At 40.0% G+C, this 12388-nt stretch overlaps 2 protein-coding genes across 3 annotated transcripts in view; one reads left to right on the plus strand and one right to left on the minus strand.

Annotated features, from left to right (window-relative positions):
- Positions 1 to 12388, plus strand: part of tfb1m (transcription factor B1, mitochondrial) — a 59574-nt gene that overhangs the window by 31039 nt on the left and 16147 nt on the right. For both annotated transcript variants that reach the window (XM_048601454.1, XM_048601455.1), the window contains exon 6: positions 5504 to 5623. In XM_048601454.1, coding sequence (XP_048457411.1) covers positions 5504 to 5623 — 120 coding nt within the window. The remainder of the gene's footprint in view (positions 1 to 5503; positions 5624 to 12388) is intronic.
- On the minus strand, positions 10932 to 11591 carry LOC109930679 (claudin-20). Its single transcript, XM_020530135.2, has one exon. The coding sequence runs from the start codon at positions 11589 to 11591 to the stop codon at positions 10932 to 10934; it is 660 nt and encodes a 219-aa protein (XP_020385724.1).

A 12388-nucleotide genomic window follows, 5' to 3' on the forward strand; every position in this document is an offset into this window, starting at 1 on the left:
AGCATCTACTCCTGTGTTGAGTTTCAATTTTGTTCCAAAGCTTATACCTTCAAGTGAATATCCAGCATCTGTTTTAATTCTTCCACTTCATTCAGGAATGTTATTGTTTCATTCTATATCATTTTGTTTCTTCATCAAAATCATTATTAAGGATAGATGGGGTCCAAGAACGGATCCCTGCGTTACTCCACTAGTCACTCCTGCCACTCAGAAAAAGACCCATTTGTTCCTACTCTTTGGTTGGCAGAGAGGATACAGACCTCAATCAGTTTCAATACACTATCTCCAATCCTGTCTGATTTTGAAATGCCAAATTCATATGCAGGTTGAAGTTGCCTATAATTCCTGCTGTACCTACTTATATCTCTAATTTTCTCTTTTTTTAAGCCTTCCCCAATATTACTACTACAATTTGGGGGTTTATATGGGATCCCTACTATTTTCTTTCCCTTTGTATCTTTGTATTTCTAAGCTCAACCTACATAGATTCTAAATCACCAGAGCTAATATCCTTACTTACAATCACAATAATTTCCTTTTCAAACAGCAGTGCTACCCCACCTCCATTCCCTTTTTGTCTGTCTTTTCTAAAAACTGAAAATCCTGGATATTCAGTTCCCATTCCCAGTCACCCTACAGCTACATGTGTGTATTCCCCACTATATCATACCCATTTAGATCTGTTGTGCAGTTCATCCATTCTATTTCAGATTCTCCATGTGTTAAATCACAAGGCCTTAATGCTCGTCTTTTTATGATTCTTAGTCCCGTTCACTGTGGCCCTGCTCAATTATAGTCCTTGAATTTTTTATTTCCTTTCTTATTTCCCACTCTGCCTTTTGTTGTAGTCCTTATTTTCTTGTAGTGTATCTCTCTATAAATGTTCCTATCCTCCTGTCATTTTAATTTAAACCCTTCCCGACCGTACTTGCAAATATATTCCCTAGGACATCAATTCTGTTCTTGCCCAGGACCAATCTGTCCAGCGTGTACTGGTGCTACCCACCCCAGAACTGATCTCAATGCCGCAGGGATCTGAAACTCTTCCTGCTTACACCATCTCATCAACCACAAATTCGTCAGAGATATCCTGCTATTTCTACTCTGACACAAGGCACAACAAGTGTTCCTGAGATCATTACCTTTTGAGACCCTATTTTTTAACTTACTTCCTAGCTCCCTATATTTTGCCTTTACGAACTCATCTCTTTTCTTAATTATGTTGTTAGTACTGATGTGTGCGAAACCAATGGCTGCTCACCATCCCAATTCAGAATGTTCTGTAGCTGCAAAGAGCAGGAGGAGAATGCTGTGGCCTTGAGTTCTCCTTCTATCTTTTAAACCTTTGAATAAATGATTAGATTGCCCTTGAATTCACGCAATATTAATTCTAGGGCCCTTCTACTTTGGATCACTGAACTATAGCCCCTTATGTACTTTAAAACAAAAATAAGACTTTCAAAACTATCAGCACTAAAAGCACCATAAAACTTATTAAAATAGTATAAAACAATATGAAGATTAGTAAAGTTCATCAGCTGGTTCTTGCTTTGTGTCTCTGTGGAATTGTGACTTCAGCACCAAGGCTCTACCAAGGAGCATGCAGCTGCAACCTCCTTGGCTCACCGCTCGTACCCCTGCTCACTGCTTGCTCTTTTAATCTGAGAAATGCCTGACTCGCTGCTCGCTTTCTTTAAACAGTAAGGCTGATTTTCTAGTATCAGGCATAGAGCTTGAATTGGGGCAGGACTCTCTCAACTCCCATTTTTTGGTTTTAATTTTGTAAAAGATGTCATTTTTATAATTTCCTGCATCTCCATCTGTTGTGTTGACTCCAAAACCAGAAGGAAATGAAACCCTTATCTGTAGTGGATTTGTAAAAGAAAGCTTGGTCAGTAGTCTTCTGATTGACAGGAGGAAGACAAAATAAGTTTGTGCTACAGTTTAAAATTGCTGTCTGCTGTGTTCCTCTTGATGGGATGTAAATCACTACTAATCATGAAATGATTGATGACTGTGGTATCACTGATGATGTCAATGGCGTGCTCACAGCTACCAGGATGGGAATTGATAATTTGATTTCCTAAGCTCTGGCTGTTAGGAGCTCAGGTCATGGCTTTTGCCCCTTTCTGGGAACTGGAAAATTTTGACTATCATTTAATGTTGCAATTGATTACTTGATAACTTACTTGAAAATCAAGGTGCTTTGAATCTCACTAGAGGACTGCTTATAGGAAGTGTGTTGCAGAGAGCTTTCGTTTTATGGGAGATTGGTATCAGTCCTAGAGAAGATTGGAACTATTTCACAGTCCTAAGCTCTATTTGAACAGGAAGGAATTAATGAATGGGCAAAATTGATGTACAGGGGAGCGAGAAGGCATTTAAACTTAGAAGTGGGGCTTGGGGAAAGGAGGAGGAATGGAGGATGAAAGCAGTTAGAAAGTACAAAGTACAAAAAGATGAAGCAAAGATGAAAATGTGAAAAATATGACATGGAAGAAAGATTCCAAACCATAAGCCGATCAGACAGTGTTGAGACAATGGTGGGCCTTCTCCTTGACTGAAGACCCTGGGGACAGGTCTTGCCACCTGAGGGCTGCTGGCCAATCACAGACCAGCTGTTCTTGTGCTCAACAGTGCCACAGGAAAGGTGGTGGCTGCTGCAGGAAAAGCATCTACTAGGCAACATCTCATCTTCAAACCAGGCAGTTTACAACCTTTAGGGCTCGATATTGAGTTCAACACCTTCAAATTATGAAGCCATTCTTTCTTTCCTTTTTAGCTTTGCTTGTTACATTATTTGTTACCCTCTCTCCCCTTCCCCCAGCCCAGTGGGACTGTCTGCTCTTTCCAGTCTGGTAGTTATACACACCATTATTCCGCCATTCTCACATTTGGATAATTTAATTTGAACTCTCAACATCCTTTCTCCCCCAGCACTCCAATCATCCTCCCTTCCACTATTGCATAAATGCTGCCCCCTCCACATTTCATTTCAGCTCTGAAGAGTCATCTTGGCTCAAAACGTTAGCTTGCTTTCTCTCCATGGATGCTGCCTGACCCACTGTGATCTCCAGCATTTTTTGTTTTCACTTCAGATTCCACCATCTGCAGGAATTTGCTCCTCAGTTAGTAATGTAGATTGGTCTCAGCTCTCAGGGTCATTGAGAGAGGGGTGGAGTTCAGCAAGTGCAGGGGTTGGCATTCAGCAGGATCCTTCTTTTCCAATATCCATCTCCCCACTCATGCACTGAGTAGACTCTCCCCCTGCTCACACCCCCTCTCTGCTCACTTTACTTAAACTGACTTGGCCTCTGGCCCTTTCCCTACGCCTTCCCTTCCCCCTTCCCTTACCTCTTCCTCCTTACCTGTTCCCCCACCTCTCCCTTACCCCTCCACCCTCTTCCACCTCCGCCTTCCCCCTTTCCCCCCAAATCCCCTTCCCCAAAATCTTTGGCCATCCAGGGTAGAATGGAACAGGGTGGAGGACTTATCAAAGGACCTCCTTATGGGTCTGCCCCTGAGCCTGCCAAGGTGACCATTAACCTTGCTTCAGGCAGCACACAATGGAGAGGGTCATTATACCTGACTGCCTGCCTTTCTTCCATTATGTCCATGTGTTGGCCACTTGTATTTGAGGCTTTCCGTGACAGATAGCTGCTGCAGGGCTTCATATTTAAGTTTAGTTTTGTGAATTTCCTTTGAAGATTCTGTTTTTGCTACTAGGCCCTTTTAAGTGGCTGTCAAGTATTTGCTTAATGGGGCTGTCAGATGTCAATTAGCTAATTTTTTGCTCAGATATTACTGCTGTCATGACAACTGGATGGTCTTCAAATCAAATTAATTTTACCTGATTTGTTTGGATCTAGTCAGTACTTTGTTGTTGTAAAGCAGCACTATCAAAATGTGTTGGAAGACCCCATTTCTCTCTTTTTGGGACAATAAGCTGAAGTGGATATTGGACTGCTATGTAACTGAAATACCAGGAGAGTTTTGCAATTTGAAAATAAAATGCTGCATATTTCTGAGTTGTGCAGTGCAGTGTTGCTCTTTTTAAGCCCTGAGGGGGAGAATTCTTTTCCAATATCCATTTACCCACTCATGCACTGGGAGTAAAGGTAAGTGTGCCTGATGACAGCCCTCTGGTTGGAATCCAGAATGTTAAAAAGCTGTTAGTGCCAGGGTAATATAGAGAAACATCCTGCAAATTGAAATCAATCATACATCTCCTCACTCCCAACTCTTGTCTCTCTCTCTCTCTGGTGTCTGTCTGTCTCTCTCTCTCTCCCTCGCTTGAAAATCAAGCAATCTTAAAACAAAGATTTCAGTACAAGAAAAGATTTGGGTTGACCCAGTCAGCTAACAAAACAAAGAATGTCCATCACTCTATGGACAACAGCGGGTCATCAGTGTTAAAAAAAAAATTAAAAGTACTGCGTGAGAAAACTTAACTAAGCCTTAATCTTGATTTGTGATCTTCAGAATTTTGTTTACTGTGTTATTTTTCCACCCATTATAACTGTGTCAAACTTATTTGTCTTTTTAATTGTGTGTGTATATTTGGGAGTTTTGAAGGGGTATGGTTTAGGTTGCATATTAGTAGGTTAGAAATCCTTTCTTTTCTCTGTCTATGGTTAAAGTTAAATGTTACAATAAATAATTATTTTCTGTTAATGATGAAAGTTAGTATGAATTGCTTCTGTCCTGAATGGCAACCGTCAAGTAAATCAGTTGTTTTGATGGTCTAACTGGGATTTTCTACATTTTGGAATGCCTTATAGATCAGTGCGGCATGATTATTCCAACACTGTTTGCCAGCTCAGTCTGTTGTCAAAGTCAGTTCATCATTTTTCTTTTCAATTATGACAAATAGTTTAGCATTAGTATGGTATCCCTTTACCTTAAAACTCTAATAGATTGGCTGGATTTTCACTGCTGACGGTCAGACAGTAAAGTAAGCCACACTGAGAGATCTAACTATGGGATTTCCAACACTGATTTGTAAGCAGCAATGTTGAAACTGTTGCTGTTTTCAATGATTGACTGTGAAGCTGAAACGTATTATACTGTTGTGGAGCTTTAGTAGCAGACTGCATCATCAGGATTTCTATGCATATCTGTAAATACTGACATCCTGAGGTTGCAGCACTTTCGGAGGGCAAATGCTGACAGAAGGACAGCAGCTACAAGCCACTTTGCAAAGTCTAACCCATTAGTTTTTCTGGTTGCAAATGAGGTATAAAAATTAAACTTGTATCAAGTAATCATACTATTTTCACTCAGTGACTTGTTATTTACCTCTGAAAGAATGGAATAACTGCAACCAGTGTCTGGTACTAATAAAATTAAAGGTGCCTTCACTCATTGTGACTGAATACAATATAATTCAGTGACTGTTTTATTTGTTCATGAGCTCACTTTATGCTCATGTAAGTAAACTGTATAACATTACTTTTTAAATGTATGCATTATAGATTTTGAAATTACATACTTTCTTTTCCAGCGTCTCACAGCAAGTACTGGCAGTAGACAAAGAAGTAGACTGTCTATAATGGCTCAATACTTGTGTAATGTAAAGAGCTGTTTTACTATTCCGGGCAGAGCCTTTGTTCCAAAACCTAAGGTAAGGTGCATCTAACTAATGTTTAAAGAGTCCCTAATGTGAGTTTGATTTGTTTTTGATTTGATTTGTTTTGATTTATTATTGTCACATGTACCTAAGTACACTGAAAAGTTTTTAGTTTTGCATGCAGTACAGGCAGATCATAACATACAAAAGTGTACAGATCATAACATACAACGTTGTACAGATCATAGGGTGACTAAACAGAGAGAGGCATACAAAGATATGGCTGCACAGAAGGTGTACAAAAGCAAGATCAACATTAGATTTGAAATTTTAGAGGTCCGTTCAGCATTCTAATAACAGCGGGGCAGAAACTGTCCTTGAACCTGTTGGTAATTGCGTTTAAGCTTTTGTATCTTCTGTCTGATGGAAGAGGTTATAATCAGGGTGGGAGTGATCTTTGATAATATTGGCTGCCTTTTCATGGCAAAGAGAACTGTAGATGCAGTCAGTGGATGGGAGGTTGGCTTGTGTGATGGTCTGGGCTGTGTTCACAACTTTCTGTAGTTTCTTACGGTCTTGGGCAGAGCAACTGCCATACTCAGCTGTGATGCATCCAGATTGAATGCTCTATATGATACATCTGTAAAAGTTGGTGGGGGTCGTTATGAATATGTTGAATTTCCTTAGCTCCCTGAGGAAGAAGAGATGTTGTTGTGTCTTCTTGACTGTTGCATCCATGTGGGTGGTCCAGGACAAATTGTTGGTTATCGTCACTCCTAGGGAACTTAATGCTCTCAACCCTCTCCAACTCATGTCCATTGATATAGATGGGGGCATGTCCTCCTTGCTTCCTGAAATCGATGATCAGCTGTTTGGTTTTGCTGACATTGAGGGAGAGTTTGTTATCTTTGCACCACATCACCAAGCATTCTATCTCCTTCCTGTATTCTGTCTCGTCATTGTTTGATATCCGGCTTAAAAGGCTGCTGTCATCGGTGAACTTGTAAATAGTTTGGATGAAATTTGGCCACAGTCGTGTGTACAGGGCATACAGTAGGGTGTCAAGTATGCATCCTTGCAGGGCGCCGTTGTTGAGGATTGTCATGGAGGAGGTGCTGTTGTCTATGGGTCAGGAATTTGAGGATCCGGTTACAAAGGGCGGAGCAGAGACCTCAGTCTCTGAGTTTGGAGATTAGTTTGGTTGTGATTGTAGTGTTGAAGGCGGAACTGTAGTCGATAAGTAGAAGCCTGACATAGGTAACCTTATTATCCAGAAGTTCCAGGGAATGGTTGTAAGGCTAGGGAAATGGCATCTGCCATAGACCTGTTGTTCCAATAGGCAAATTGCAAAGGATCGAGGCAGGCTGGGAGGCTAGAGTTGATGTGAGCCATGACTAACCTATGGAAGCACTTCATAATTATGGAGGTCAGAGCCACTGGGTAGTAGTCATTGAGGCACGTTGCATTGTATTTTCTTTGGTACCAGGATGGTGGTGGTCTTCTTGGAGCAGGTGGGGACTTCAGATTGTTGCAAGGAGAGGTTAAAGATGACAGTGAATTGTCCCGCGTGCTGGTCTGCACAGGTTCTGAGTGTACAGCTGTGGTTTCAGTCTGGGTCCATCGCTTTCCTTGGGTTCACTCTCAAGAAGGCCGATCTGATGGCTGTAGCGGTAACTGATGGATCAGGTGTATCTGGGGCTGTTGGGGCAGGTGACACAATTCCACTGGCATTATGCCTGATCTGAGTGTAAAAAACATTGAGCGCATCAGGGAGGGATGTGTCTTTTTCTGCTATTCTGTTCTGCTTCGTTTTGCATCCCATTATGTCGTGTAGGCCTCACCACAGGCGGCAGATGTCCATGTGGTTAGTTTGGGTTTCTAACTTAGTCCGGTACTTCCTCTTAGCATCTCAAATGGCCTTGCGGAGGTTGTTAGAAGTGCACTCCTTGCTTTATATTTCAGGTTTATTTCATCTATTAGGTGCAGATCTTATGGTACCTTACAGCACAGAAAGGTGCCATTCATCCCTTCTTTGAAAGGTCTTTGAAAAAGATGTCTGTTTATTCCCACAACATTCCAGCTTTTTCTCCTTAACACTGCAAACTAGTGCTTTTCCAACTACATGTCCTATTGTCTTTTCAACGCTCTGTGGAACCTGGTTCTTCTACTCTTTCTATAATGCATTTTGGATCACAGAACACTGTGTAAAGTAATTTCTCTTTATTTATGCGCTAAGTTCTTTTACAAATAATTTTAAATTTATTACCTCTGGATGCCAACTTATGTGTGTATCAAAACGTCTGATAATTTTGAGTACTTATAGATAAATAAGGGAAGATCTAAATCTGTGGTCTTTAAGCAAAGCAACCATAACTCTAGCAATATCTCTGTACATACCAGAAGGGCAAAATCCTTGTGAAGCTCCTCTGTACCCTCTCCTGAGCCTTGACATTATTTCTAAAGTATGGTGCCAAGAATTGCACATGATACTGCAGATGAGAACTAATCAGTGACTTGTAAAGGTTTAACATTACTTCCTTGTTTTTTCATTCAATGTTTTGCACCCAAAGCCAAGTATCCCATATACTTAATTAACTGCCTTATTAACTTTCTCTGCCCCCTTTAAGGTTGTATGGTTACGCAGTGATTCTCCTTTTAACTACATGTTGTCTCCTGCTGTGGTTGAAGAACGTTTTGCTTCTCCGATATACATGGCTGCTGTTGCGTGGGGTTTATGATGCTTAGTTGCAGTGTTATTGTCTGGGCAATACTCGTTGAATCTCTTGATCTCAACCATTTTTGTATGTTCGTATGTAAATTCTTATTTCATAGAATCCCTACAGTGTGGAAACAGGCCCTTCGGCCCAACAATCCACACCGACCCTCAGAGTATCCTACCCAGACCCATCCCCCTATAACCTAATCTACACATCCCTGAAAACTACGGGCAATTTAGAATGGCCAATCCACTTAGCCTGCACATTTTTGGACTATGGGAGGAAACCGGAGCACCTGGAGGAAACCCACACAGACATAGGGAGAACGTGCAAACTCCACACAGACAGTCACCGGAGGGTGGAATCAAACCCGGGTCCCTGGTGCTGTGAGGCAGCAGTGCTAACCACTGAGCCACCATGCCGTGATGAAAATATTTTAGCGTTTTTAAGCATTTGGTAGATAGCTAACTTATTCTTCATTGCTTGAATGTTCTTACCCACAAAAACTGGTGATTTTAAAGGAACATTTTGTTGGCAATTTGACTGAACGAAGCTCAGTTTAAACCAATTACATTGTTTACTAATATTTTAAGATGTGGTTTAAATACATTCTCTGAAATGAATACTGAGGATGACATTTTTACTTGAAATTCCTTTGTAGCATCCCAGCTGTGCAGAATCTTAGATGTAACCAAAGTCTGTTTGAACCATATGAAATATAGCATGCCATAATTGTAAAAAAATTCTTAAGTAAAGCCAGTGCACAGATACAGTTTCTGTAAGACTGGAGCCACAGGGGCGGGGTGGTGGTTGGTGTTGGTGTTGGTGTTGGTGGTGGTCGATTTATGTGGTGGGAATGGGAAAACGAGCTGGAGTTCTTAAATAAGGTTATTCAGATACTGTTTTTCATAATTCTTCTTTGATGTTTGCGCTCTGAAATGAGGCCACATGGTTTTGAATGAAAATTGCAGCTGCGCGCCATAAATGGTAACAGCAAGGCTGAAGGCAAATGTATGAAAGCAAAGATGGATCCTGATAAATTCTGTAACCATAGTTACGGTTACAGTTAAAAGCAGGGATTGAAAAGCAAGGACAGCTGGAGCTCACTTTTTAACTGAACAGTGAAGGACTCAAGCAGAATGTGTTTGCATTAGAGGGAATGCAGGCTGTGAAGATTAATTTGTGCTTAGTTCTTGCTTTGTTTGTTTTTCAACTCTGCTGTATCCATCTCCATATCACCTCTGGTTGTGTTTTGCTGAGAATTATGAACTATTGTGCCGGTTAATCTTGAAAATGTTCCTGCTTATAGGTTGCCTGTCACCTAATTAGTAAAAGCATATAAGCCTTTTTTTTTCCACTGTTAGCTTGAAGAGTTATTATAATAAAATGTAATTATTTAACCTGAACATTCAATTCTGAGGGTCACCAGACCTGAAATGTTAACTCTGATTTGTCTTCACAGATGCTGACAGACCTGCTGAGCTTTTCCAGCAACTTCTAATTTTGTTTCTGATTTACAGCATCTGCAGTTCTTTCGGTTTTTACAAAAATAAGCAAAAGTGATTTTTTTAAAGAGAGAAGCTTCCATGCTTACTATTATGTATTCCATTTTTACATAGCATTACAGAAGGGTACACAGCATAGCATCAGGCTGTTTGGTCCAATCAATGCTTGACAGTGTATACTACATTTAAACCTCCTCCCATGCATCCTCATCTAACTCATGTCAACATAATCTTTAATTCTCCTCTTTCTTATGTTTTCCTAACTTCCCTTTTAAATGTATCGGAGTTTGTCTCCGATAATTAATGTGCTAGACTGTTTTTACATTCTGAGTTGCTTCCAGTTTCTCTATTTGATGTATTATTGACTCCTATCTTGATAGCCTTTAAACGCCGTGTATATCCCATCAAAATGAATCATTTCAAAGACCTCTAATAGGTCACTTCTGAAGCTACGAGAAGAGGGCTCAAAATAAACCTTATTTACTCTTGCTTAATTGCTATAACATCAACCTTTTAAATCCTTTGTAACCTTCTCCAGTGCGTTTACATCCTTCTGGTCGCCATCTTACCAAAACTGTGCACAGCACTCCAAGTATAGTCTTACCATCGTTCAATGTGAGGGGGCCATCCACTTTAGATTTACAAAGAAATATTGCATGTGTTGTAATTTATTCTAGTGACAAGCGTAAGATTTTGAATGCACTTGAACAAAATGAAATTGGTGTTGTAGTATTTTCTTTAATTAAGCAGCATTATTTTTGTTTAATAATGGTTTTTGTAAATTAGTATTTTACATTATTATTAGAGATAAATATCATCTTATCTGTACTGATCCAAATGTAGCCTACAACTGACAAAACAAGTTTATACAATGGCTGTCTTTTGTTCCATTGCCTAAAATGATTTGGCTTACAAAATAAAAAAAACTGCTTTTATAAGTAGCCCTCCCATGTTTGAAACCTACTGGAAAATATTTTTTTTTAATTTAGACAATTGAACATTTATTACAATAGTCTTCAGTATCTGCACATTCTTGTTGTGAAGAATAAATTGAAACTAAGAATATTTTTGTCAGATTTCCAAGTAGCAGTCTTAGTAAAATGACACCGTAAGACATAGCTACAAGTACATTGTAATTCTTTACACATCATGTCGAAGAGAATAGCCTGCCTCATCTCCCAAAGATTGGTGTTTGGGGTAGTGCAGTCTGTTTGAGTATTCAACATTTTCTCTTTGTGGCTTTCTGCACGATGTGCAGAAAATTGCACCTGCAATAAATAGGAACCCTGCAGAAATACATCCAGAGTATATTGCTCCTCCTATTTCATATCTGTTTTCTTCTGAGACAGATGGTTTGAAGTAGTGGCTTATGAGCTCAGCTGTGAACCAAGACACTGAAACTAAACACGTTATACCCGCAGTAATGAAACAGACCCCTCCTGTTACGGCAGCACAACGTTTTGAGCCTTGATGTCTTCTGCATCTTATACACGTCATACCAGGCAGGGAAATCCCAATTCCCACCAATGATATAATACATGACAGAAGCATCAAAATCTGGCAGGCATGCATGTACACTGGCTGGTCTAAGATGGAGAAGTTAAACCTGCAGCTGAAGAGCCCTGTACTATACCATGTGCAGTCCATCCACAGACCTTGCATCTGTGTTGTCGTAGAGATTACATTTGATTTTTCAAAGGTATTAACCTTCCAGTTTGGAAGCGCTGTGGTTGCAACTGCTCCTAGGAAAGCAAATAAGGACAAAAAGAGTGCAAAAATCTGCAGTCTTGTGGAAGCCATTGTTATCTTCTGACACCTTGTGTTTGGAATCTCCAGTTCAGTCCTGTTTTATTGGAACAGAATTAATCAAGCTCTTTTCAGCTCTGCTTAAGGGTATAATACTTGTTGTAAAACATGGTTTAAGATTTCAATAAAATGAAAACGATAATCATAGTTAATGGCAATTTAAGAAAAATTTACCTTTGGAAATTGTATCCAGAACTGCATGAATGATTGAGAGCTAAATTCAGTACTACTGCACTGATAAGGCTTGCTGTCAGCACAGCTACCTACAGAACAGAGAATTTACAAATTAGTGTGAATAGATCAATTAATGTGGCATTGGTTTGTCCTTAGCAACAGTGCCTGCTTTCGAAAATAGAAATTGATGCAGTACTGCTAATTGTTCAGTTAATAAACTGAATATTTTATTCAATACTGACGTGCTGCCTGTGATTGGCTGTTTGTAATATGATTTTTTTGTATTGTTGATAAGAGCTACATTGCTTTAAACTTTTCTACATGTTTTCTTTTATTAATGAAATATAAAAGTAGCCATAAGTTGTCTCTTCATCTCTGCATGTGGGTTAGGTGGATACTAAGTTATGAGCTGATTTCATGTCTCACCACTTATGTGCTGTTTGTAGAGGAGGTTGGTTAGCTGAGTTGGCTGGATGGCTGGTTTGTGATGCAGAGTAACACCAACAGCATGTATTCAATTCCCACACTGCCTGAGGTTACCATAAAGGTCCACCTTCTCAACCTTGCCCCTTGCCTGAAGTGTGGTGATCCTCCGGTTAAACTCACCCTTAAGTTAA

This window comes from Rhincodon typus, chromosome 9 (assembly GCF_021869965.1).
Source record: "Rhincodon typus isolate 14 chromosome 9, sRhiTyp1.1, whole genome shotgun sequence".
NCBI lineage: Eukaryota > Metazoa > Chordata > Chondrichthyes > Orectolobiformes > Rhincodontidae > Rhincodon > Rhincodon typus.